We start from the raw sequence: 26,876 nt of genomic DNA, 5'->3' as shown, positions 1-26,876 counted from the left end.
TACCCAGTTATAATTACTTGAATATGCGTATCGAAGTCTGCAAAAAGAAATATCATCAGACTTTCTAGTGGGTTTGGCTAAACGAAGCTTTAGGCCAAATAAAAAAAAAAACATGTTTAGCGCCCTGCCTTTTTGAAAAAAGGAAGGAGGAGGCCCTCCCCCCCCCCCTTTTTCGGGCTATTTTTCAAGATGGCCGCCAGCTTTTTTTTTTCTTCAAATGGCCGCCACTTGGACTCAGGAAATGACATGCCATGCAGTTTTATATGGGCTAGATGCAACAGACAAAGAGACCAAAATGATGTCACTGTTTAGAATTTATCCTTTTTTTCGTGGTTTTTTTTTTTTCAATTTAAAAAAAAGTTGGCCTCCAAAAAGCGGGCGGGGACGCTAAATATGTGGGGGGTTTTTATTTGGCCTTATAATTTGTACCGTTTCATTTGTAGGATTTGTTCTCATTTGTCATGTCACCATGTTCTGCATGCTGTGTTGTGTTTTGGGAGGTATTTACAATAATAAGAAATAATTCAATAAGAACATGATTGGACCTTTTTGTGCTATACCCTTTTCTTATGCAGTACCTGAAAATCGGTATTATACACGACGATGGTTAATTTTGTATACAGACATAATATAAATATAAAAAAAAGAGATTACTTGAAAGGTCAACCTCGGATATATTTTTAAACCACCGTCAAAAATTTACTGTAGACAAGAGGGATGTTGGACCACACCAGACACTACCGCCCCTACCAACAACAAATTGCAATCAACACGGACCTGCTTTTATAGGACCAAACTAAACTTAACTTACAAAATTCCATAGGTTGTCTGAGGGGCGCGGCTAACGGCGATAGGTCAATTCATTATAGGCCTACACTGTACTGCAGTTCCATTGTTTAATGTCTTTAAAACCCTTTGCTGAGGTTGCGTGATGGTAATCTCGTCATAATTAATATTTAAGTGCTTCACTGCCAAAAAGTCCAGTCAGTCTCCACCAGCTGGATGTAGATCCGCAGTGCCAAGCAGCAAACAAAATTGATACGGAGGTCTTCCCAGCGTCCGGTGAAAATACTAATTATGTTTTCAGAGCTTGGTTTTTTAAGAGTCGTAAATTGTGATTTCACTGCAAGAGTTTAATATTTGCTTCTTTTATAAACACTCTTTATCGGTACGCAATGGTGAGCAACGCTGGCAAAAATTCTAACCAAAGTTGGCTCATATTTACATTCACTGGGTTCATCCAATCAAGGGCAATACATTGGCACTGCGAAATAGTAAGATTTAACATTGTTGACTTCAACTTCCGTTCTTCAATCGATCACGCCGATGACGAGGAAGCCATTTTCGGGGCCGGTTAGGGGATGCGATTCCGTCGGACCTATGAGGCGTCGGACCTATGAGGCGTCGGACTTATGAGCGGACCCCCCATTTTCGATCGTGTTCCCTGAATCTATTTTACAAATTGTAAACGGTTGAATGGGATGGTGTCAGACTATTGATTGGAGTGCGTGCCAAACCTCACTTTCAATTTGTATTTTATTTTAATGTGGCTTAAAGCGTTAGGGTATGTTTAATCCAACACACAAAAAATTATTCATCAAAGCAGACTGGTATTAATTTGTAGTGAACTTATATTTCAAGTTGCTTTCATTTCTACTCGCCAGTTCCAAAAATGAAGAGTTCCCCTCGCTTTCAATTTAAAAAAGGTCGACTCGTCAATAAAGTCTAAATTTAGTCAAACACGGGGTCGGTTACTCGGGCAGATAGGGGAAATATTTGGGGGAATTGTGCCTTTGATGGTACAAACGTAATTTGGTACACATGTAGTCAGAGTGTGTCATGAGAACGTACGTTATCTGGCTACAGGGCCATCGCAGATTTGTCCTTTGAAAAATTATAGGTATAATAACTAACAAGCAATTTTCGAGATGGCTGCTATTGCTTGTTATTTCAAGAGACAAATCTGCGATTAGTCTGAGTATCACCCGTTATCCACGGAGCCCAAGTCTCCTGTCTAACGTCTGATATATCTAAGCTTGCGTGATGTCATTTCATTCTGAAATCAGGACTAAGATTGTGATTGTTAATTTTGATGCCGCGTTTTTGTAATGCAACAACCTGTACAAAAATGCTACTCATCGTGGGCGTGATGTTTACGCACGCGGGGGAGCTTGAATTACGCGCGTATAGAAGGCGCCTGCTGATTGGTCAGTTTCTCGAGGTCATACGTAGTCTAGTTGCTAAGTAATCGCCGAATCTGTTTACGTATCATAGACCATGGTCAGCTCTGCCACGGCCAGGGTCTATTACATAGGAAACCTGTCTACATGTCCATGGGCGTCGCGAGGTGGGGGGGGGGGCAAGAGGCGCGAAATTATATTGTTGTTAATTTAATGGGTTGGGGGAATGTCCCTGCCCGCCTTCGAAAAAATATCAATCGGGAAAATGCTGGAAAATAGGCATTTTGAGGGAAAATGTGCCTTGCCCTCGTCTAGAAAAAATCCTGGCGACGCCCATGTACATTTCAGAATGTTTTGCTGATGAAACCAACCCATAGTCTGAGGATCACCCGTTCGGAGCATATCTTTTCGCCGTGGTCTGTTACATAGACTAACCACCTTGAACGCAGCGGCGGGCTGGGCAAAACAATGAGTTGTTTCAAAAATACAAACGTGCAAAATTGTAGTCGTAAAATAGGCCTTAATATATTGTGTGCCAAGCAAGGGAGAAAATTACAAAAACTGTTTACTAGTCACCGTAAGGAATATTACATATAACTGCTTGGCATGGTGGCTGTTATGTCGGTGCAAAGATCTGCGATCAACGATCGAAGCCTAACTATAGTCAGAATTCTTATTTCATGCAATTTTTAGCGAAAATCGGTCATAATTGCAGTGAAGATTTTGTTTCTTGTATTAGGCCTAGACAAACGCTTGATGATGCAGAGTGCACACTGCCACCGCATTGACATTCAAATTGCAATTGTGTGCACCATGCCGTGATTCATTTTTCCCATTTCGCTCCCCGGACTCTATAACTCACTCAGGCGTTATGCCAAATATTATTATGTCAGGTGACGTCACAAAATTGTGCCTGACCCTGTTTACATATACATGTACAGGGGAATTGAGTGCGTAATGGGTGGTTTGCTGTTTATAATACGGACTTCGCACCGTGTGGGATATCAGCAGGGTGGATTTTTTTTTACCAATACCGTGTAGTATGATACGCCTGGTGCATCCAGAACACATAGCAACTACTGTCAGCGGACTTTCTGTACTGCATACTCCATTCCTTGCATTCAAGTTTTTGGTCGGATATATTGATTGTTATTACTGTACATTGAGAGCTCCACTGAAAGGCAGATACCAACATGGAACGTGAAGCTGGTGAAGCGTCCCGTGGACGAACGAAAAGTGGGGCATCAGCCCAGCGATTTAATGTGGAGACGAACAGCGGTAGGTACACACGAAACTCGGGCTAGCTAGCTGTCATGGAGTTATTGTTAAACAAATAGATTTGGCTTGCAACGGTTGATGCATTAACGTGTAATCTATGTGCCATTAAGACTCGAAAAATCAGAGTGTTTTTTGAAAGACTGTGAGGCAAAACCCAACAGTTGGGCAACGAAAGTTGGTGTGGACCCGGGGAGGCAGGTTTTGGTGCCTGGTGCTTATCTTGCGGGAGGTACTGCATGTATAATAGGGGACTTATATGCATCTATTAGGCCTATATCGGCGATTATACCATGGGGACGTCAAGTGTATACAGTATAATTTTTTTATGCTCTATTAAAGTGTCATATTTTGTGTCATTTTCTTTGTTATTCAAAACAGTCAGAATTAACACACAATAAAATGCTAATTCTTTTTTAGACGAAACGGGTTTCAGGGTCATTGCTTTGATATAGTGATATTCTTTGAACGGATTGGGCAGTTTCATTATGTTTTACCCCTAACTTCACCGAAAGATACAGAATACTACCGAGTGGAAACCTGTAGTATGCATTTCTTTCCATACGAGACTTGTGCACAACACATGTAGTATTCAGTGGAATTTGGTCCTTGACCCCCAAAAGAAAGTTGTTCATGAAATTGGCTTTCCAGTCATTATCTTTGGTGCTACATATTTTTTTCAAAATACATTTTTTTTTTCAGGGTTTCGCTTTATTTGCTTTATCCGACTCACCCTGTACTAAAATGTAGATTCGAATGAAAACGCAATCGATTCAAATGAATACATTTCATTCTAAACGTCTATAAGATCTTGCATCCAAATTGTGTCGAATGCAATCAAAGATATAGGAGATTTGGCCACATTGCTCTGTCTCGATTCGCAATTGGGTTGTATTTTTTTTTTAAATGACCATTTACAAATTCGTCCGTATTTCCAGAGCCCCAGGAAATGTCATGCTGCACCGTTGTTCTCTGGTTCTTCTCCATCCTGCTGATTAGTATCACCTTCCCGATTACGATCTGGTTTTGTTTTAAGGTGAGTCCACCATTACGTTTTGCCTGATTCAAATCACCTACTGTCAGCCTCGTGTTCTGATTATCATTTTTTTCCTTTAACTTGCATAATATGATTCTATTTATTATTATTTTTTTTATTTTCACTGGTAGTTCTAGATTACATTTTGGGTGTGTGGTCGGGAGGGGTCATTTAATGTTGAACTTATTGAATTGACGACGATTTATAGAACACTGGGAAAACTATTTAAAAGCAATGAGGGGAAATTATTCTCAGATTAATAAGAATGAGGAGAAAAGAAAAGCTTTTTTTTGGGGGGGGAATTTGTGTGATTTGTTAATGTTTCAAAAACAACATGGGCTAATTAAACATGACAAAGGAATGCATCAAAAGAGGTCAAAACTCATGTAAGTTAAAATTAATGAGGGCCTTTTTGCACCTGCGATATGTTACTTGAAATCAAAAACAAAGACCACTTCTCAGAAAACCTAAATCTCATTGTCTGTTATTCAATTAACGATAAAACACGACTAATATTGTTACTTTGTTGTTGCAACTGCTGTGGCGAATGTGATGACCTTGTGCTTTTGTCGTATTTCAAAGACGAAAAAATCGTTCGAGTGACGCGATTTTTCCATCCAAATTACTTCCGGGTGCAAGGTTCCCGCCGGCGTCACAAGACCTTGGATCACTTTTCGACATGTTTTTGCAAGTCGTGAATGTTCTCATTAAAAAAAATACATTTATGCTTTTCGCTTTCCATTTTTCAGAACAAAACGATCAAAGTATTACAAGATACAAGATAAAGGGACTGTCACTGTTGTGTGAAAAGCCAAAGCAGACGAAATAACGCGTTGGATAACACTTGCCTCTCACAAAATAATCTTCACCCAGCTAGGTTTATAAAATAAACTAATAACTACATTAGCCGGGGGTAACCTGCGATGGCATCCCATCCATGAGAATAAAATATGTTATCGGTTATTTTGTGCTGTACGGAAACATGAGGTGAAGCCATAGGCCTATGCAGTTTCCATATCGAAGTAATTGAAACGCAGAGAGCAACGCAAACAAGAAACTGCAACTCAGAAATGATGATATGGAAACATTTCATTCGCAAATGCCGAAATGAAGAGTCAGGTTGGCGTAGCGGTTCTTTCCTCGCCTTCCACCGCTGTGACCCGGGTTCGAATCCCGCCTGGGTCAATGTGGATCGGGTTTTCAGTCCCTACCTGATTCCGTAGGTTTTCCCCAGAATATCTTCTGGGCTTTTCCTCCCACCTCTAAAGCTGTAATTTCTTCTCATTGACTTCTCTCTAAGTTGGTGTGATGTTTCCCATTGGATGCTTTACCGACTATACAGATACAGATGCAGACGCAAACCAAAATTTATCTCGCAAAGATCGGCAAAGTTGCACCCGGTTCAACGTTGCCGACGGTTCCACGTACCGTCTGTCTGCGCAGTCTGCGTTTGGCTTAACATCGACATTAATGCCGGCACGATGAGCCAAATCAGTCGGCTTAGGACAGTAAGACTTTTTACCCAACAGTCAGGCGTGGTCAAAAATGTACCTACAGCGCTTTTAATACTGTACTGGCATTTAATCTGCCTACGTCGTCCAAATAGCTATCCAATATAGTTTCAGTTTCAAATAATAATACTTCTTTTATACCTTCGGACAGTAAATATAAGTCCATTAAATAGAACAATTGTCGTGGTCTAGATAGAAGTTTGTTAAAACTGTAATCAATGATGTGTCTTACCAAAAAGAAAGTAGAAAATAATAAGTTTCACAGTATAGATACATTTAAGATCGTTAAAATCCATTAGAAAACACGTTTATAAAAAAAACGGCTGGTACAAGAACAATGAATCAATTGTTTTTGCGGCCTATGTAGTTCCTTTAACCTTATTGGACACCTGAATATATTTCTTAGATCAGCTCCTTGGAGAATCTGCAGGCCAGCCATTTTGGTGCAAACGGCTAATTAATGCAAACTCGTTTGGGAAAAAGCAATCATTGTGACAAAATGTGATGCGATCAAGCTAAATGAGTCGTTTGTCGACCCTGGTAAAAAATTTTAAACAGATTTGAAAAGAGCACAATCTCAGCATTACTGCTGAGAAAACTGCATGCTGGTACCATCTTTAGTTAAAAAATTATGGAAGTTGGAACACCAAGAGACGTGATGAAGTAATGTGATGAAGTGGCCCTAATTTTGGCCTGAATCTCCAAATGAAAGTTCCCGACAAACGGCTCATTTAGCTTGATCGCATCACAAATGTCTTGCCCAAGGGCACATGCACCTTAACTCCAGGCTGGACTTGAACCCTCAACTAATGAAGAATTTAGATCTTTAGTTATATGCATCAGAAGATGAATCCACATAACTCTAAATGTATCAAACCTGTTTTGGCGCAATTTCTGTTTCCCTGTTATCACTTATTGTTAAAGGCTTTGCCCCTTTTGCCTTGACTGTAGACTGTAGCCGAGTATGAGCGGGCCATCTTGTTCCGAGTTGGTCGTCTGTTACCCGGAGGACCCAAGGGCCCTGGTCTGTTCTTCGTCATCCCCTGCATTGATGAGATCCAAGTAATTGATCTTAGGACGCTCTCATTTGATGTGCCACCCCAGGAGGTATGAAGACTGATCCATTGATGCATGATTATGTACCCCCAGAATCCAACTCATCAACACGAACTCATAATTACACAAGTTTATACATCTGCCATCCTACCATGCTAAACCTTCTAGCTCTCTATGTCTATAGTTTTTCTGCATGTGTTTGCGATTGGTTTTGTATTGAGCTTTAGGGAAATAAACGGAGGGACAAAACCTTCCATGCATCATCGACATTCATCAGGAATTGCACGCTTGAGAAGACAATGTCATAATTATGCCAATTCTTAACTCCATTAATCTCGCACATGATGTTCATGAATTTCAAAAATAAATATATCAGTTTATCTATTTTGTCTCGCAAAGAGACTACTTGTATTTTTTTGCCATACTTTCGTAGTTAAAAATGATCGTTCTCAAGTTACGTTCCACAAACCATAAACCATTCCTATGATTATACCCCGTTTTTGTTTCCAGGTGCTCTCTAAAGACAGCGTGACGGTGACCGTAGATGCCGTGGTCTACTTCCGCGTACAAGACCCCACTATGGCGGTGATCAACGTTGAGAACTACAAGCGCTCCACGGAGCTGCTTGCTGCCACCACCCTGCGTAACGTCTTGGGCACCAAGACCCTGGCTGAGGTGTTGAGCCACCGTGACGAGATTAGCAACACCCTGCAGTCGCTGTTGGATGACGCCACCGATCCCTGGGGCGTCAAAGTGGAACGAGTTGAGATGTAAGTTTAAGGATGATAAGTCTGAATTAATAACGATTTAAAAACAGGCTTCCGAAATTCCTTAACCATTTATCTATATACAGGGTAAGTCCAAAAAAAAACGAAACCCAAATGTCAGGACTATTGTTTTAGTGAAGTTCTGCATGTAGCACCTTTAAAATCTAGAATATGAAAGCCCAATTCATAAGCTTTCTTTTAGTACAAATATTATTATTCAAATCACTCATGTACTTTTCAAGTTACGGAATTTTAAACACAACCACCGTTTTAAAACTCTGTCCACTGACAGAAAGTGTGCACATATGGATGTGTGCATGAATTGTTTTCGTTTTGCTGAAAGAACGCGAACTTTGTTTGTGATCCGTGGACGGAACGTTAACACGGTGGTTGTGTTTAAAATTCCGTAACTTGAAAAGTATATATGAGTGATGCTTGTACTAAAGAAAGCTTATGAATTGGGCTTTCATATCCTAGATTTTGAAAGTGCTACATGCCGAACTTCACTAAAACAATAGTCCTGGCATTTGGGTTTCGTTTTTGTTTTGACTCACCCTGTACTGCTTTGGTTCCTATAGAACCCAAAGTATGGGCCTGTATGATAGACATCTCGTTTGATATCTCGTTTCTGTTTTACCAAAACAGTAAGGACGTCCGCCTGCCAATCCAGATGCAGCGTGCCATGGCCGCTGAGGCTGAAGCGTCCAGGGAGGCCCGTGCAAAGGTGAGTCGCGTTACGGTCAAAATAGCTGCTTAAATATTCCCGTATAACGCAAACTCGTCACCGTGGACAGTTGGGAAAGTATCAGGATCAAATCTAGAGTTTCACTTCGTCTTTTTACCCAACCTTTTCAGGTGATTGCTGCAGAGGGTGAGCAGAACGCCTCCCGCGCCCTGAAGGAGGCTGCCGACATCATCGCTGAGTCGCCCAACGCCCTGCAGCTCCGTTACCTCCAGACCCTCAACTCCATCTCAGCCGAGAAGAACTCCACAATCATCTTCCCGCTGCCCATCGACATCCTCGCTGGAATGATGAAACGTTAGTTCGAATGGGACTGACCGACACAACCACGGCGGCGTCTTCCTCGATGCCCATTATGGAGTCAAGTCATGTGCATGAAAATACAAACATTCAGGTTGTGACATTATTATTACATACACCATTCACAATTGCACGTTATCCACTATTTTTCGATGAAAACGTCATCAGTAGATGTCGATTTACAATTTGAAAAGAAAAGAAACAAACCAAAAGCTGCTCGTTCATTTGCTTTCTGATTCCTTCTGAAACTATTATTATTTGAAAACTGAAAACGTCAAGAGGAAGTATTATTGGCAACTGATGTCCTCTGAAAAAAATGGCTTTTATTTCAATTTTAAAAGAGGCATTTTGACATTTTTAAAATCACTCTGCATGTATTTTTACAAATTCTAAATCTTAAAATTTTAGTAAAATAATCAAAGATGAAACCAACTGTTAATCATATCATCACCGCTTTACGAATGTACTCTATCATCACCATGTACATGTATACTGTGCCATTTACTCGCGCGTATTCACGTGGAAGATAAGATCGCAGCTAAGTTAGTTCCAAGATGGCTGCCATCAAAGTATGGGGACTAGGCCGAGTCCGAAATGTGTAATTTTGTGGCTACGGTTAAGATTTTGCCATGGGGGCGCTACGGTGCCGTAGTCACAGGAAGCATACCTGCTCGGAGACGGCGTGAATTTACTTTGTGTGTAATATTTTTGTAAAATTTCATCACTTTTGTCGTGCATTTTTATTCATGTTATAATGTTAAGAACGCTTTTAACCAATTTCAAAATTCTTTATGTAGATTTGACTATCACAGTGAGACTCGCACCCAGCTGACTACTTCTGTCATCAGGCTGCAAGTTTTTACTGTTTTCTAGTCAAATTTAAAGGGTCCATGAAATGAATTTTCTGAGGAACATATTTTTGGCAAGTGTCTGAAAAGTATTCGACTTCCCCTGTTTCGTTTATCTTTTTTGAAAATTTCACTTCTTTAAACATTTAAAATTATCCATGCTTTTCGGGACAAGTGAGGGTGCTGTTGCTGTGATGTCATTTCAGGCAGACGCTGTTCAGTTTATGTGTTTTCTGTTAAAATTGTGAACCCAAAATTGTGCTCATTGAAAACATTTGTGAGAAAAGTTTGCTTATTGTCTTACTGACTGACACAACAATGAATCACCAAAGAAAAAGAAAATCTACAGCAGCAAAGTATCCAAAATTCTGGCAACGTTTGGTGCAGAAATAGCTGCAACATTGAGGTTACTGCCTGAATGACGTCACAACTATGCTCATGAATATGGAAATTTTCATCAGCATAAAAAAAACAAAAAGGCACCAAAATACCCTTGAAAATGGCAAAATGAAAATTGAAACCATGCAGGATTGTATGAGACACAAAGGTACTTGTGCTCTTTCAAGGATAGCATTAAAAAAAACATTGCATGGGCTCTTTAACTACAATGTATAGAGTGTTTTCATATACCATAAAAAAAAAAATTATTTCCGTATATTGTAGTTTTTAAAAATGAAATCTCGATTCGTAGATCCTAAATCGTTAATGGCCATGGTCATTTATTAATAAGTGAATCAAATAAAGTTAGATGGCCTGACATTTGGATCCAAGCATTTTTTGAAAGCCAAAATAATTTTGTAAGTAAGCAGTTTTGCAACAGTTTTATCCATTTTCAAGGGATAATAAGTGCAGATTTCTTGGTTGTTCTATACCCGTGTTCTTCAGCAAATGTTACGCAATTTGCATGTTTTCTTTAATCAGAAAAAGATACTTTTTTCTATAATGCGTGTAGTTGGGTTTCTTTTGCGCCCATAACGCAAAAAAAAATAACTGCGCATCAAGTGTTATAGTTGACGGATTTTGTGTACGATGTTTCATGAAAGTCAATAATTTTTGTATTGCTAGGGGGAAAAATAGCAATTTCAAAACAAAATCTAATTCTTGGGGTGACACTCGAAGGAAAAAAAAAAGGGACAGAAACTTTTAAGGCCTGATTTTTCCAGGCCTGATAGTTTTATTGTTTGTAATGTTTTTGTCAACTCGCCTTCAGAGCAACTTTTCATTCTGAAATGTCAAAGATATAACCTGACACGAATATTAAAATTGCCAAATACAAATAAATATATAAATATAGTAGGCTATAAATATAGAATTTATACCAAGTTTCGACAAATCCACGTAGGCCTAATATGTGTTTGGAATTCATTTGTCACGTATCACACTTGACATCATCGTTATCGTTAACCAAAACCCTGTATTTTGTATTTTTTTTCGTATGTGTTACCTTTTAAAGTCATGTACTTATAGTACTTTGCACATATATTTCGGTGTTTTTAAGATTTTATTCTAGAATGATGCCTTCACAAAATGTTATGCAGATTTTCACATCAAAATCTATAATGTATAATAAAAAAAATAAAACGTACGAAGAATATCATGTATTGATATCTGACCTTTTGGGGGGGGGGGAGGTTGTTCAGAAATCACTCATTATTGTGTTATGGGTGAAAGTTTTGCAAACTTTTGAAAGTTTTTCCCGTCTGAATATCATCAAACTTGGATGCAGATTGGGTTTTTTTGGGGGGGGTAGCATTATTATGCGTTATCATTTCAAATATACTAAAAACCATTCTATTGAAAGCTAAAAACAACATTTTCTTTGTTCAATTTAATGATAAACCGATATACATTTTCCAAGTAGAAGACTGTGAAATCGTTTAGTGCATGGTTCCAGGCAGAACTAGTACGCCCCTCGCTCTCCAAACGTCCACTAAGGAGGTGCAAAGCTCAGCTAGCCGGGAGTGGGGGACCGCGTTCCTCAGTTCCATGTCTGTGCCGGCTGAAAATGTAGTTATAAGGCCTACAGCCTGGGCAAACATTTTGGATTCGGCGGCCTGTAGTAGGCCTACTAGTTAGTATATCTCAGTTTTTAGCCAAATATTTCTATGCAAAAACGACGATACCGGCACTATCATACCCCCACCCCCTTCCGGCCGGGCCCCTCGCCTCTTCCTTAATTCCTAACAAAATTTTATGATTAAAAATCTGGGCCCATTAATAAAGGTTGGCTATTTAAATTAATATAAAAAGCTGAGTCTGATTGGTGTTAATGGAGGTAGGAATAGTCTGCCATGTCATGTTCAGTTGCGATAGTGCGTCGACACATCAGAAAATGCCGTTTCTCATTAAGATAAATATCAACTATGATAGTACCCAGCTAGCTTAAGTTAAGACCTACGTAATGGAAAAAGATGGTAGAGCTATACTGGTAGAGAGATCAATCAGCCGAGAGAAAAAAAACAGGTCACGCGCCATACCGTCAATGAGGGAAAATATAAAATGACGTCATTGCATTGGTATAGAGTCAGAGTTCGGTTTCCGCAATGCATGCAACGTTGTATGCGTGCTGTTACACGTACGTACTAATGTACACACGCGTCACGAGGGTTGATTTTCCAGTCTAATTTATCAAGCAGCAACAAAATTTTGCAAGAGCTAGCTAGCTCTAGTTGAAAGGTCATTCACAAAATACGCACCAAGTCGAGTACAGTCGAGTTGTTTAGTACGTGTATTGATCACAAAAAAACTGGGAAGTGTTAGGTTAAGAATTCGCCGAAATGGAGATAGATGGTGCAAAAAACAGCAGGAGTGCAGAGCAGCGGACGAGACTGTACCAAGCTGAGAGAAATGGTAGGTTACTTTGCTTTACTCGAGCTCTTAGAATAAAACTCGTATTTTTTTTTGTATCGTCAGACTGTCAGTGTCTGACCTCCTAAAGCTACGCGCTCCTATTTCTACGCACTCGTGTTCATATTTTTACTAGTTTATATTTAGGCAGTGTATATTTTGCCGGAGACGGCAAACCTTTAGTAAACGTTAGTTTGCCGGATATGAACTGAACATGCGCAGTTACTGTTTTTTTGTATTCACAAGATGGGATTCAGACCATTTTATAATTTCGGACTTTATTTCCCTTTTAAAAAAAATCCTCCAGAGCCACAAATCTGAAAAAGAAAATGTAATAGGGCCTACTCTGCAAAAAATGTTTGAGACACGTTAAAATAATAAAAGAGGAATATTCTTATTTATTTGGGGATGAGAAAAAAAATATGTGGTGCGGCTGGAATGGAACGCGAGTCATCCCGCTTACTAGAGCCTTTGCTTAACCATTACACCAAACGTGCTACACAACTTTTGGTGGGAATTTAATACATCTTATAATTCAGCCCTATTTTAAAGAGTACAGCGCCCTCTGTTGATATGGATTGCCGCCGGCAAACCTTTAGTTATCGTTAGTTTGCCGTCATTACCTCCGGCAAAATATCCACTATCTTATATTTATTTGTAACTAACGCGTGCATCCCTTTATACTCTTCCTTACTCTTCCCTTTCAAATTGATATAAAACAAATCTGACGGTGTGTGATTTATTCCATGTACGATGCCTGTGAAAATAGACATGCTCGGAGTTAGACACGTGGACGTAGTTTACAAGCCACGTTCACGGGTCTAGCTCGGAGTGTGCGAACGGAGGTGGACTCCCTATTGGCGGGATGCGCTTTTTGTAATGATTTCAACTTTTTTATTCATAGTTAATGTTTGACTAAAACATCCCTGAAATGCATGGTCAGAGCACCATTAAAGATTGAGGCGATCGAGAAGTGTAGGGCCCCTGTTTTCTTTTGATCAAATTAGAGTCAAAAATATTTTTATTGCCCAAAAATCACATTTACAATCAAAACCAGACTTCTCTCAATTCTAATGACCCCCTTTTTTCAATTTTGAACAGATTCTTGGGGTAGAAATCACGATTTTCCTGCGCGGTTTGTGCCTTGCGATTCAGCGCGCCGTGCGTGCTCACGGTACATCGTGCGGTGATCGCCATCTTTACTTTTGGGTCGCGTGTTGTCGCCGTGCTGTCATTGTCATTTTACCCCCAAATTTCCCTCAAAAAATCAAAACCCTGCCCTCTATCTATGACATACCTGTTTATTGAGAATGTCGCCAACTAGTTTGGTAGGTCCGATAATTTTAAAGTGGATTTTGTTCCCTTATAGGAACCGGGCCCTACGCTACACGATCGCCAAGATTTAGGCCTATGTTAAAATATAGACGGTAGCAGACACAGTTTTGGAAACATGTATATTTATTTAAAATCATTAGAAGTCCCGAAAGGCACAACATTTTTAATCATCCTTTTTATACAACTCGGCAGAAAGTCTGGTGAAAGTCTTAATGTCTGGTGAACTGGATAAAAAACGCCACTCGAAGGAGTTTTGGCAATGCAAAAAGAGAAGTTTCCTATGCTGCGATATTAGAATTGCCGCGATAATAGGAAGTCTGACTATACATATAGCACATCCATGAACTGTGTATACATAGGCCTATTCAGTGAGAACTGTTTTCAGAATTTTTCCTGTGTTTCAATTTTCAGAACCTGAAGGCATGTCATTCTGTACCTGGATTCTCTGGTTTGTCTCTTTACTGTGCATCCTTTTGACATTTCCCATCTCGATCTGGTTTTGCTTCAAGGTAAGCTTTCCCATTGTGCTTGGTAATGATAAATAATGGGTAAACAATTATAATAATAATAATAAATAATGATAATAATTTGGGAGGCTAAGGCCAAAAATAAAATAGTTGGTTTCTGGTCAGACAAAGTTCTGGAATTGATGTGGCGATGCAATTTTCTTTTGGTGGGACGTTGGTCTGACAAAAATCCTGGCTGTGACAAGTAAGGTGATTCGTGGTGAGCTTCTCATAATTTAGAATTTTGGATGACATGTTAAAGTAGGGGCTACATTGTACAGGTAAAAGGTCCTTCCAGCGATAGAAAAACTCTTAAGAAGGCTTGGCACTTGACATAATCTTTGGAAATCCCCTGTAGAATTACTTTCTTCTAAATGACAACTTTCCAGATGGAATCATTTCACAGGGTATTTTAAAGTTATCTAATTTTTACTCAAAGCAAGATTTCCCACGAATTTGCCAAGCTCATGTAAGGTGATTAATGATTCTCAATTTTTGTTTTTGAAATTAGTGAATTGTGTTTACGGTTTTCCCATTGTCAATTCAAGACCGTTGCAGAGTATGAACGGGCAATCCTGTTTCGAGTTGGTCGTCTGTTGCCGGGAGGACCCAAGGGCCCTGGTCTGTTCTTCATCCTCCCCTGCATCGATGAGATACGCGTCGTCGATCTTAGGACGCTCTCCTTTGATGTGCCACCGCAAGAGGTAAAGTATGAAATGAATTCTTCAAAATAAGTAGCAGCTGGTAATTGGGGCGATTCACAATGCAGTGCGCCACCAAGTGTTTGCCATGGAGAGTCAACTTTTCAAGTTCACGGTCGATAAAATATGGCCCATTTGAATGAGTGTCAGTAGACAACTTGAGCTATTATGTTATAGATAGGGGCATAGCGTTCTGCCGCCTTACAAAAAAAATCACCATATTGATACAAAGAAAATAATAGGGCAAACATATACTCGAATCATACGCTTCCGAAACTACTGACTGGAAAAAACGAACAATTTCAAATGTTCCGCGCTGTGAATTTGTTGACCATCTCCCACAATACCCTGGGAAAAATGAACTCTCCGTGGCAAACTATTGGTGGCGCTCTGCATTGTGAATCGCCCGAATTGTCTTTATATGTTTTTGCTAATAGGTCTTATTCTTGAGTGAATAAGTTCATGTTTGTCTAAGTTTTTCCGTCCACCCTTTCAATATACCTAAGACGTAGTGACGTCACGCTTTGTTTACATGTGCGCTTTCCTATGGGACTAGCCAGGTGGGGAAGAGATCCACCAAGCTCCCATAGGAAAGTGCACATGTAAACAAAATGTGAGGTCATTACGTCTTAGGTCTATTGAACTTTCCTTTGTCGTCATTTCTCTTCAGGTTTCTAAGGCTTGCGAGCTTGCAGCGCTATGAACACTCTTGAGGAATCCTTGCTTTTATTTCCTGATTAAAATTTTTTTATAATACAGTGGGAATCTGAAGCCAGAACGACAAAACGTCAGTCGTACTGCAGTGAGTTTCCCTGTTTAATCATAGATTTTATGTTTTCTTGGGGTTTTTTTTGGTGGCCCTGTTTCCAGGTCCTCTCTAAAGACAGTGTGACCGTCACTGTGGACGCAGTGGTGTACTTCCGCGTGCAAGACCCCACGATGGCTATTATCAACGTGGAGAACTACAAGCGCTCCACGGAGCTGCTTGCTGCCACCACCCTGCGTAACGTCTTGGGCACCAAGACCCTGGCTGAGGTGTTGAGCCACCGCGACGAGATCAGCAACACCCTGCAGTCGCTGTTGGATGACGCCACCGATCCCTGGGGCGTCAAAGTGGAGAGAGTTGAGATGTAAGTTGAGGATTTAGGAAATCGTGCAAACGATTGGGAGAAAAAGTTCACATGATCTAGTAAATTCTTTGTCATATTAAGGAAAAGGTTTGAACAATTTACTTCACAACAAAATTGAAAATTTAGTTTAAAAAGTGCTCCCAAGAAACTATTTAGATCGAAAGTAAACAGTTGAGAAGGGAAAGACTGAAGATGACACTATTTTCTGGCTCCAAATATTGCGCACCGGGCAAGCATATATATCCAGTTTACGTGGCATGAAACAACTGAGAATATTTCTATCCCCCCCCCCCCCCCCCGAATATCCCATCCGGTCCATGTCAGGTTACTCCCCAGCTAATGCTGGTACCCGTATGCACTCCTTGGTGGAAAAAGGCAAATGGGGTGAAGTGGCTTGCCCAAGGACACAACATACGGCCAGCAGCTGGATTCAAACCCCTAACCCTCTGATCACGAGTCACGAACCCTTACTGCTAGGCCACACTTCCTCTTATCCTTCCCTCCATGTGACATTGATTTGTTGTCATTTTTATCGCAGTAAGGACGTGCGCCTTCCAAGACAGATGCAGCGTGCCATGGCCGCTGAGGCTGAAGCGTCCAGGGAGGCCCGTGCAAAGGTGAGCCTGATTCCATTTACTCTCTCCAGCAGTGTTTGGAGAATGACTTTTGAGGTGGAATTTTGTGTACATGTGGTCGATGTCAATTTTAAGATTGTCCTCTCACACTTATAAAGAGAGAGTTTTGGAAGACCACCGGGGGGGGGGGGGGGGGGGGGGGGGGGGGGGTGGGGGGGGGGGGGGGGGGGGGGGGGGGGGGGGGGGGGGGGGGTTTGCTGTATGGGTGGTGCCCACGCGAAGACGATACAGTTTTGTGTACATTCAGAATAGCATGAAGAGTGCGTACGTTGTATCTGACCCTGTAGTGCGTACATCGCATGCAATGTGTCTCCCTCTATGGAGCTCTCAAAAGTGGTCAGGAAGCGGCCTCCTCCCCCCCCCCCCCCCCTTTCACTGACATAATCCTTGATATTAACCACTTCGCACCGAGATTATTTTTGCCGAAAACGTTGATGTTCACAAAAAGGCAACATTTTCCAGCCAACTTCTGATATACAGCCACAAATACTGATTTGCAAGAGCAATTTCAACAGTATATGTGCGCTATTTCTTGCCGAAACCTCATATGTTTCAATGCTCCGGGGTGTGCACTGGAGCGTAAATTGTACAACAATAGGCCGTGCACAACGGCCAATTCAAGATCAACACACGGTCTGCCTCCACAGACTTCACGGACTTTGTGTGTGTGTACAAAAGGCACAGGACATTGATGTGTTTGAACCCGGAGGTGAGGCAATCTCGACGCCTTAACTGGTCAGCCGTGCCTGTGTATAAAAACATCCAGTGTGTGTCATCACATCCTCCGACGCGAACTGGTTAAGAAAAGTCGGAGTTGTATGTGTTATGGGTTTATTAACCCCTTAAAGACGGGGAGCGGCTATAGCAGCGGCCGCAAATCCTTACTGGAATGCAGTTGCCAGCTGTGGTGTGCCGTGGTACGCCGTGGCACATGGCTAGTCCGTGGTTCTACAGCTGCTGGTTTTGTGCAGGCCCGCTACCACACAAAGGCTGTGCAGTCATGCGGGTCACTTGCTCCATGTTTGGAGGAATGCCCCCATTGCACCCCGTCCTTAAGGGGTTAACAACATTTGAAAAGTCAACTCTTTTCCCGTGATTAGGTGATTGCTGCGGAGGGTGAGCAGAATGCCTCCCGTGCCCTGAAGGAGGCTGCTGACATCATCGCCGAGTCGCCCAACGCCCTGCAGCTCCGGTACCTCCAGACCCTCCAGACCATCTCCGCCGAGAAAAACTCCACCATCGTGTTCCCGTTGCCCATTGATCTGCTCGCCGGATACTTGGACAGGAAGTAGCCAATAGTTTCCTGACAAGGAAACGAGAGTGGTTTGGTAGACGCCTCCAACCGTTAACACATCAGTTTAAATACGGGGAAAAGATCACTGGGCTCAGCTTCATACATTAACTTGTCTCTTTTCGTTGTGATGAAATGTCTGAAAATGTAAAAACTGGTCTTAAATGGGCACTGATGTGCAAATTTCAGACATTATGTCTTGAAGACACTTCAGAGACGTTTGGGTTCATAGCCTCAAAAGAACGTCACAAGTCAATCAAAGGTCATCCAGTTCGGAGTTGAGTCACAAGATATTTCAAATTTCACATTTCTGTGATCTTGTTGTTTATCCGCATTGTGACCAGACTTGCCATGGACTTGTGATGGACTTAACTACAGGGTGGTGCAAAAAGAAGAAAACCCACTTTTGACAGCAATTTTCACCTACTTGTTGAGCATACTTCAAAAATTCCATTTAATGGTATTAAAATATTGATCTTTAAAACGTAAGTGCCGAAAAAATGATTGCAAATGCATATTTTGTCTCTGAGATATGGCAAAGTTCATGTGCCAAACCTGTTTGTCCACGGACGGCTATATTCCATCTGCTTGACTGAGCTCCGAAGCTTGATTTAAAGACAAAAAAAACACTACACTAGACTTACACGTGGACAACAGTGATTTTGGTGACTTGTATTCACATTAACATAATAACACTATTCTTGCGATTTTTTTAAAAGATTTTGTCACCATGACTTGTATGGTTGAAGAGCTATACTTCACTACATTAAAAAAACAAGCTCAAATATTTTAAGTAAGTAGGTAAAAATTCCTGTCAAAAGTGTGTTTCCTTCTTTTTTCACCACCCTGTATATTGACAGGTTTATATTGTAACTGCTGATGTTTTGTCTGTTGACTTTCCCTTTAGTCAAGGTGTATGTATTTGGTTGTGGAAAATTATTGGCAGATCACATTATTCAGAAGTTATTCTGGTTAAGTAGTCAATTTGTTCGATTGTAGAATGAAAGCGTTGTATTTAGAAATACATTCTTGGGCATTACAACAAAGAAAATGAGAAAAAAAAATGAAAACTGAAAAAAAATCCAGCTTGTTGAAACCATTCAAACATATGTGAAACCGATTTTTACCTTTTCAGGAAACTGGTGTCATAATTGTTGAAAAATTGACGTCAGACTTTTCAAAAAAAAAATGTCTGCTCTATGAGCAGAGGTTCCATTTTCAAATCCCTATATTGGTGCCTTGTTTCTTCATAAGTCTTGATAAAGTTTGAACGACAAGACGTAATTGTCTCATGGGTTTCACGTGCTTGTCATCCAATCGTATGAAACCCATGGTGATAAAGTCATACGTTAGTTATTTAACATTGGGTTCTACCCTTTTACTGACATTGTAATTTTATAAGAGCTGTGACCCAGTGTTGACTGAGCTTGCAGGAAAACAAAATTCACAAGCTCGCTGGGGTTTTGGACTCGAACCTGTGACCTCCTGCTTACTAGTGCAGACGGCTGAACTACTACACAGCAAAGCTTGCTAGCATTGGTTGGCTGGTTTGAATCGGAAATAGTGATGTAGCACTCCAACTATAGTTGGGGGAGTCCCACCATCCAACATGGCAAGCGCCAAAACAGGATGGAAGACTTATTTTCAACGTGGTCCCTTGCTAGAAGATGTGGAAGGAAATTGCAGTTTTAGAGGCGGGAGGAAAACCCCAAAATGATATTCTCTGGAAAACCCACGGAATCAGGCAGAGACTGAAAATCCAATCCGCATATTGGCCCAGGCGGGATTCGAACCCGGGTCACAGCGGTGAAAGGCAAGAAAAGTACAATTATGCCATCCTAATCCCCAAACTAACCCTGTGTTGTCCCATCCAGTTTACCCTTAACTAAGCAGTTTTGAACTCCAGCATTTTGGAGGACATACTGTGGAAAGTAGCACGTCATATTCTGCAGCCCTCTCCTCATGATATACAGAAACTGGTGCTGTGGTTAGGTTCTAGACGCATGGTTGGTATTGTCTTTATCCAGGAGTCAGTGTTATACCATGGAGGAAGAAAATCCTCAATGGTTATACAATACACATAATTGAACGAGAAGTCTCATTAAGAATTTTGTATTGCATTTGCACGTATACGTCTATAACTTAGTACCAGTGGTACCCATTGGTTTTAGTGGTTCTTTTAGTATAACAGGTTTTAGTGCAATTTGAACTATGGCCGCTGTGGACTCCGTGTAGGGACTGTAAGGACGATGCTGTGTGATCCACTCACAAGAAGCATTGACCAAGGCATGAACCCGTTGGTTTTTGCGTGTGCGAATGGTGCACAGTGCACAACCAGTACACCAGAGATAACTGATACCTAACTTGTCCAAATTGCAATGATTATGTATGAGCTATAGTAAAATAAATGTAACATGGTTTATAGTTTGGGTGGACAGTCAGTATTAGTTCCCCTTGGTATTGGAAGTTGACTAATCTAGAGTTCCACACACCTGAACACACAGTCGTGTTTTACTATACTCTCGAGGACAATGCTTTGTCTTTTCCTTTGTCCCTGTAATATAACACTCTCCCATAGACTAAGCACACAAATGCACGACCGAGGACCGATTTCAACAAAAGATAAACTCCGAGGACAACAAAGAATCTGTTGTTCTCCCTTTGTCTGTCTGTCCTCGGGGTGTACATAGTTCACGTACATTGACACATGGAAGTAATGTCCCTCAAATACGTCAAATATAAAATTGTTTAGCATTTTTTTTTACTGCTGAGGACGTCGTTCTTCATGGAGTCCATAAGGCTAACGGGCTTCCGTAGATCTTAGACATTTTGGCAAAAGATGAGTATTTTTGTACATATATCTGTGACTAGTTTCTTTTCCAGGGTAGAATTGTCAAATTTGAAGGTTCTTGTTTGTATGTATTTTCCCCTATTATACAAGCTGTGATATCAGCCTGTTTTACAGTGGTATTTTTATCATCAGTTCCTTTAGTATGAAGGTTTTTTGGGGTTTTGTGCACAGTGTACATGCAACGTGTTTATTCAAGAAATGTACTCAGACTCATCACACTTTGCTTGTTTCTCTGCATATAATCGTTCTAAGGTATACTACTCGCTTTTGCACTATAATACTCAGTTTAAATACGCATCATTATTAGTAACAGTATGAGCTGTTACAAAGGAATCATTCATGTGTTTTATACAGTGCCCCATTTATGCACATTTTGTTAAACACTTTGATTTTTCTGTTAACCAGTGTATAGCTCAGTATTTGCACTAAATATTTTCGAAGTGTTTACATTTTTTTTTTCTGTCCACCACTTTTCATTTTTTTCCAGAATTGTTCATGGACTTATAGTATTACGGAACACAGTGTATAGCTCAGTATTTGCACTAAATATTTTCAAAGTGTTTACACTTTTTTTCTGTTTCATGGACTTTTAGTATTACGGAACACAGTGTATCGCTCAGTATTTACACTCAATATTTTCAAAGTGTTTACATTTTTTTTTCTGTCCACCACTTTTCATTTTTTTTCAGAATTGTTCATGGACTTTTAGTATTACGGAACACAGTGTATAGCATAGTATTTGCACGAAATATGTTCAAAGTGTTTACATTTTTATTTCTGTCCACCGCTTTTCATTTTTTTTTCAGAATTGTTCATGGACTTTTAGTATTACGGATCACAGTGTATAGCTCAGTATTTGCACGAAATATTTTCAAAGTGTTTACATTTCAAGTGTGCAAGTTCGTTTGTTTCAGTTTGAAACAAAACAAAAATGAACTTATCATAATTTCAATTTTCATTTCATGCATTGAATTTTGTGCTGAACATAAATAATGCACATTACTTCTGCAAACCGCTTGCTTACTGGATTGACCTGAAATGTACAAATATATATGTAAGAGGGCCTAACATTTTGAGAATTTTTTTGAGGGTTTTTAGTTGATAAATTTAGCATGCATAGAAAAGTTTAAGTAAAGAGTTCCAAGTTGATGTTTATTTGGAACAGGATGATCCTTGGAGATATAAAGACACATGACTAGTCCCATGACTAGTCACATGACAAGTCACATGGCTCCTCACAATCTGAAAGTTTGAAGAGAGGACATGTCGATTTATTTTCCTGAAAATTGAAGCCGAGTAATACCCAGTGTAAAATCATCATGTCTAATTATATGATTTGCCCAATTTTGTGTTCTCCCTGTTTGTCAGATTTGATGGGTCAGACGAGTGACTTGTTTCTCGTGACCGGTTTCCAATTATTTGGAGATCAAATCATCAAGCCGGCATCCTTCAAATAATACAGGGGTGTGAAATCTCAGCTTTAAAGCTGATTTCAGCTTTTTTTTGTTTTGGATTACAGCTTTTTTTTTTCCCACTTGCTGTGTACAAAAGTATAGGAGATTTCCGAAGTTCAGCCTTTTCACACCTTTTCCCAGCTATTTTTATCAGTGGTCACTCACACCCCTGATAATATGAATGTTGTACCCAAAACAAAACTTGTTTATATTGTATTACATCACCAAAATAAGAAATAAGTAACATTGACTGCACAATTGTGTGTGCAAAATGAGCACATGGCAACTGTTAGTGATAAAAGAATTATACTTGAGAAACGTAAGTTAAAATACTTGCCATCATTTTGCCCACGAAACAAAGCAAAGTTTATTTGTTTTTTGTTTTACATTTTTACTACAGTATATGACATAATGAGAGCTATAGAATATCAGATTTATGTGCAGACTTGGGGTAAGTCTGACTCTGGGAACCCCCTCTGCTGAAATATTCCATTGAATGGATCTTTCCCTGTTATTTATGTCTTCCAAAAAATATTGTATGGTGTACTATGTGTGGATACCGATGTAATTAACACTGTAGGAACTTGGTGCAGTTTCAAACATTGAAATTTAATCATAAATGGACCGATTTTCCTTTTTTTTAATCGAAATTCAGTGTTGTAGCCAAGTCCATCACAAGTACGTCACAAGTTTGTCATCTAGTCTCAATTCAAGTCGCAAGCTATTCAAATGGACTGTAACAAAGGCATTCCTTTGTTATTGTTCATCGTTCATCGCCTGTTACTTGTGACTGGACTTGTGAAAGGACTCGTGAATTGTGATGTACTTATGAAAGGATAATGGTGGGGAAAACGCACTGGAAAACTCCCAACTTTAGTTCCGCAAGAAGTTCAGCAATCCGTTTTACAAATAATTTCTTCTCTGCTTGCCACCTTCCGAACTCATGTTCAGTACAACTTTTAATGAAATGTGTAAAACAAAAAAGGTATAACATTCCAAGATAGAAGTGTATGTATCTTGGTGTTGGTTTTTTGCATTAGTGTATTTGCATGATGTTTTTTAATGAATTACATTTAATCATAGATTTTGTGTATTCTATACAGTGATTGCTAAATATATGCAGAGATAAAGTTAAAACAATGCACCAACTCTACAGATTTTCTCCTGCACTATATTTGCAAAAGAATACTTTTTGACTTGACATTTATGAATTTTTTGTTTCACATTTTTGAAATTTACTATTTTGAATTTCATCTTAAATAACGAAGATGTATCTTTTGTTAATGGAAATGTTACACTTTCTCGTGTAATTGTTACTAATCTTTGTGTTCAATTAACAAAATTTGGTAAACGTTTTATTCAAAATTATTACTAAGTGACCTTTAAACACGTTATTCATGTAGTTCTTATAGACTCTAACTAATATATTTGTGATTATATCAGTACTTCAGTTATCTACACAGTTATCTAGAGGCACAATAGTCTAGCATTTTTTTATTTGCATACATGTAATCCCATAATGACTACGAATGCTTTGACCTGTGTAATTATGACGTGGTGAGTGCTGCGTTGACCAACAAAGTTTTATAGCATCTTTAAAAAAAATCCCACAATGTATCATTCTTTTGTTCAAGAAACAATTTTGGAGACTGTAAGTATTCTCGTATGGTTGATTTAATGCATTTTTTCGCTTGCTAAAAATGTTTATACCTGTGCTTATAGACCTTATGCCTTAGGGCGGGGTCAGAGGGTAGTGGTTTTGTATTACTAAGATAGGCATGAGTGAAATAACAAAGAATTCCTACTGAGGTACCTTTAATGCATTATGTCTATACAGAGACCAGAGGTCTCGAAAAAAATTAAGATACCCGTATTTTAAAGATAGATACAAGAAAAAAATGTTTTGGTACAATTCAAAATGTACAGAGGCTGAAAAGTGACATACAGGGTGAGTGAAAAAAACGGAACCCAAACCCCAGAAATTATATTTCATATTTAAAAAAAATATGTAGCACCAAAAATAATAATGACTGGAAAGCCAATTTCATAAGCTACGTTTAGATGAAAAAAAATACTGAAATTGATCAATCCGTTCAAAGAATATCACCGTTTAAACGCAATGACCCTAAAACATTTTTTGTCCAAGAATGCGATTTCAAGAATCGTCGTCACAATTGTCTTCAAACATTACCAGCGATAAAACCTCGGCTAAAAGTTAAACATTATCAACAAAGTCCTTTTGAAGGCCCGTCTTTTAAACAAAAAATGGATTTTATATACATGTATCATATGGTTTGCCTAACCAGGGTTGTTTATAAAGATTGTGTGTACTACAGTTGTTGACAGTTGTGAAACAAGTATTCTGTGTCATTTTCTATGTTGTTACAAACAGTCCAAATGCACCATAATTTGCGTTTAGATTGTGATATTCTTTGAGCAATTTCAGTATTGTTTCCATCGAAAAGTAGCTTAAACAAATTGGCTTTCCAGTCATTATTTTTGGTGCTACATAATATGAAATATATTGGGGGTTTGGGTTCCGCTTTTTTTTTGCCTCACTCTGTAGTTTGGTAACAAAACAAAGTACAGGGTGTGTAAAAAAAAAACGAAACCCAAATGTCGGGACCATTGCTTTAGTGAAGTTCTGCATGTAGCACTCCAAAATCTAGGATATGAAAGCCCAATTCATAAGCTTTCTTTTAGTATAAAAATCATTCAATCACTCTTGTACTTTTGAAGTTACGGAATTTTAAACACAACCACCGTTTTATAGTTCTGTCCACGGATCAACAGAAGGTAAGTGTTCTTTCAGCAAAACAAATCACATGGGAATGTGCGTGAATTGTTTTCGTTTTGCTGAAAGAACGCGCACCTTTTTTTGTGATCCGTGGACAGAACTTTAAAACAGTGTTTGTGTTGTAATTCTGTAACTTGAAAAGTACATGAGTGATTTGAATGATTCTTGTACTAAAAGAAAGCTTAGTAATTGGGCTTTCATATCCTAGTTTTTGAAAGTGTTGCATGAAGAACCTTATTACAAAAATGGTCCTGACATTTGGGTTTCCTTTTTTTTTTTCAAAACAAAACAAAGTACATGTATAATAGCACTGCGTGCATTCAGGAATAATTACCTTTGTCCAACTACATTGGAATACTTATGCATTGTTTAGTGTGTTTTATAATGAGGCTTTTGTAACCATTTCCTGTATTGTACACAGTATCGGTCTTTCGAAAGTAAAAGTGCTCAAAACGAATGGGACAAAAAGAGTGTATGTTCATGATTTCTTTGTGTTAATTACTTCGAATCTGAAACTGGAGAGATGTCAGTTTTCCTGTGGTCGTGGTTTCATTGACGTCTTTACTCAACGGTTGAAACGAGAAAAAAAGTTTGGGCTGTTCCCTAGATCATAGTATGCGAATTAAAATGAATGATGATGCAGCTATATGAACAATTAGTAACAATTCATTATTCGGCTGTGAATTTAAAAGGCTCTTTAAGTTTGAAGGCATGTATAGGATCATTGGCTGTTAGTGCGTTTTGTTCGTTTCCAATAATAACACCACTCAAAATTCAAAGAAGAATGTTCAAAACCTAACCTTGTGAAGTTTCAGCTCAGTGGATATTACACTTTTCGAGAAAACAGTGAAAAGGCATGCTGAACCTTTTGATCGCGAAACACGATTTCGTTAAATAATACTACTCTTTTGGATATTAACTACATTTTCTTGATTTCTTCTAAATATTTAAAAAGCAAACCAGACGGAATGATTTCACGAGGTGTTTAGTATACCAGTTCAATCTGAAATCCAAGTAAGTTTTTTTAGAAATTCGCTTGGCCACTTTGGAGATAGATGCCAAAAATCCTATATTCCTTTAACACTCTACCAAACAAATAATGTGGATATCAATTTAAAACAATTGCCCGAACACAGTCTTCAGCATGTCAGAAACACATGGAAAGGCAATATTGTAGCGTACAAAGTACACTCTCACTGTTAAAATCATTACTAAATTAGTGTTGACGTCATATGTTATTCTAGTTCATGATCAGATTTTCTCACAGGTATCGGTTCAGACCAACGCTTTCGTATCGTGCGGAGGGAATCGGGGGGAAATTAGTCAATGCTGACACTGCTAACGGGCCACTTGCGTCAGAGTATTAAAAAGAAAACCTCCCCAGTGATTTTGCGTGCAAAGGTTACTTTCTCGCATTTTAATGAATAATCGGTGTTCTCTTGTGTTAAGTAAAAAGTGAAGAGGTAAAAACTGCCTTATAAAAAAATGTACTGTGCAAATAATACTGTACATTCGTGGATGTATCGTCAACCATTTTTGAGTTCGCTTGCTCGACCCGCACATGACAAGGTCAAACCTCAAAGTTCGATAGTCCAATGCATATCAACCTTTCTG

General features: G+C 39.3%; 2 protein-coding genes across 2 annotated transcripts; both read left to right on the top strand.

Annotated features, from left to right (window-relative positions):
- Nucleotides 1–3,122: 3,122 nt before the first annotated feature.
- On the top strand, nt 3,123–11,312 carry LOC119737317 (stomatin-like). The gene is made up of 6 exons (XM_038211578.1): nt 3,123–3,458; nt 4,394–4,491; nt 6,954–7,109; nt 7,569–7,828; nt 8,471–8,549; nt 8,681–11,312. The coding sequence occupies exons 1-6, from the start codon at nt 3,374–3,376 to the stop codon at nt 8,867–8,869; spliced, it is 867 nt and encodes a 288-aa protein (XP_038067506.1). The 5' UTR covers nt 3,123–3,373; the 3' UTR covers nt 8,870–11,312.
- Nucleotides 11,313–12,247: 935 nt separating this feature from the next.
- Nucleotides 12,248–18,588, top strand: LOC119737318 (stomatin-like). The gene is made up of 6 exons (XM_038211579.1): nt 12,248–12,565; nt 14,309–14,406; nt 14,952–15,107; nt 15,975–16,234; nt 16,773–16,851; nt 17,970–18,588. Exons 1-6 carry the CDS (start codon nt 12,493–12,495, stop codon nt 18,159–18,161), a joined length of 858 nt encoding a protein of 285 aa, XP_038067507.1. The 5' UTR covers nt 12,248–12,492; the 3' UTR covers nt 18,162–18,588.
- Nucleotides 18,589–26,876: the final 8,288 nt, after the last annotated feature.

This window comes from Patiria miniata, unplaced genomic scaffold (assembly GCF_015706575.1).
Source record: "Patiria miniata isolate m_02_andy unplaced genomic scaffold, ASM1570657v1 HiC_scaffold_3, whole genome shotgun sequence".
Classification (NCBI taxonomy): Eukaryota; Metazoa; Echinodermata; class Asteroidea; order Valvatida; family Asterinidae; genus Patiria; species Patiria miniata.
The sequence above is the reverse complement of the archived record's forward strand: the minus strand, read 5'-3'. Positions and strand labels throughout refer to the sequence as shown.

What these genes read in the sequence shown, in the direction of transcription:
- LOC119737318 (XM_038211579.1), top strand. Translation starts at nt 12,493, where the DNA reads ATGGAGATAGATGGTGCAAAAAACAGCAGGAGTGCAGAGCAGCGGACG. An exon ending in GTACCAAGCTGAGAGAAATG is followed by an intron (nt 12,566 to 14,308) that starts GTAGGTTACTTT and finishes TTCAATTTTCAG; the next exon opens with AACCTGAAGGCATGTCATTC. An exon ending in TTGATGTGCCACCGCAAGAG is followed by an intron (nt 15,108 to 15,974) that starts GTAAAGTATGAA and finishes CCCTGTTTCCAG; the next exon opens with GTCCTCTCTAAAGACAGTGT.
- LOC119737317 (XM_038211578.1), top strand. Translation starts at nt 3,374, where the DNA reads ATGGAACGTGAAGCTGGTGAAGCGTCCCGTGGACGAACGAAAAGTGGG. An exon ending in TAATGTGGAGACGAACAGCG is followed by an intron (nt 3,459 to 4,393) that starts GTAGGTACACAC and finishes CCGTATTTCCAG; the next exon opens with AGCCCCAGGAAATGTCATGC. An exon ending in AAAGTGGAACGAGTTGAGAT is followed by an intron (nt 7,829 to 8,470) that starts GTAAGTTTAAGG and finishes TTACCAAAACAG; the next exon opens with TAAGGACGTCCGCCTGCCAA.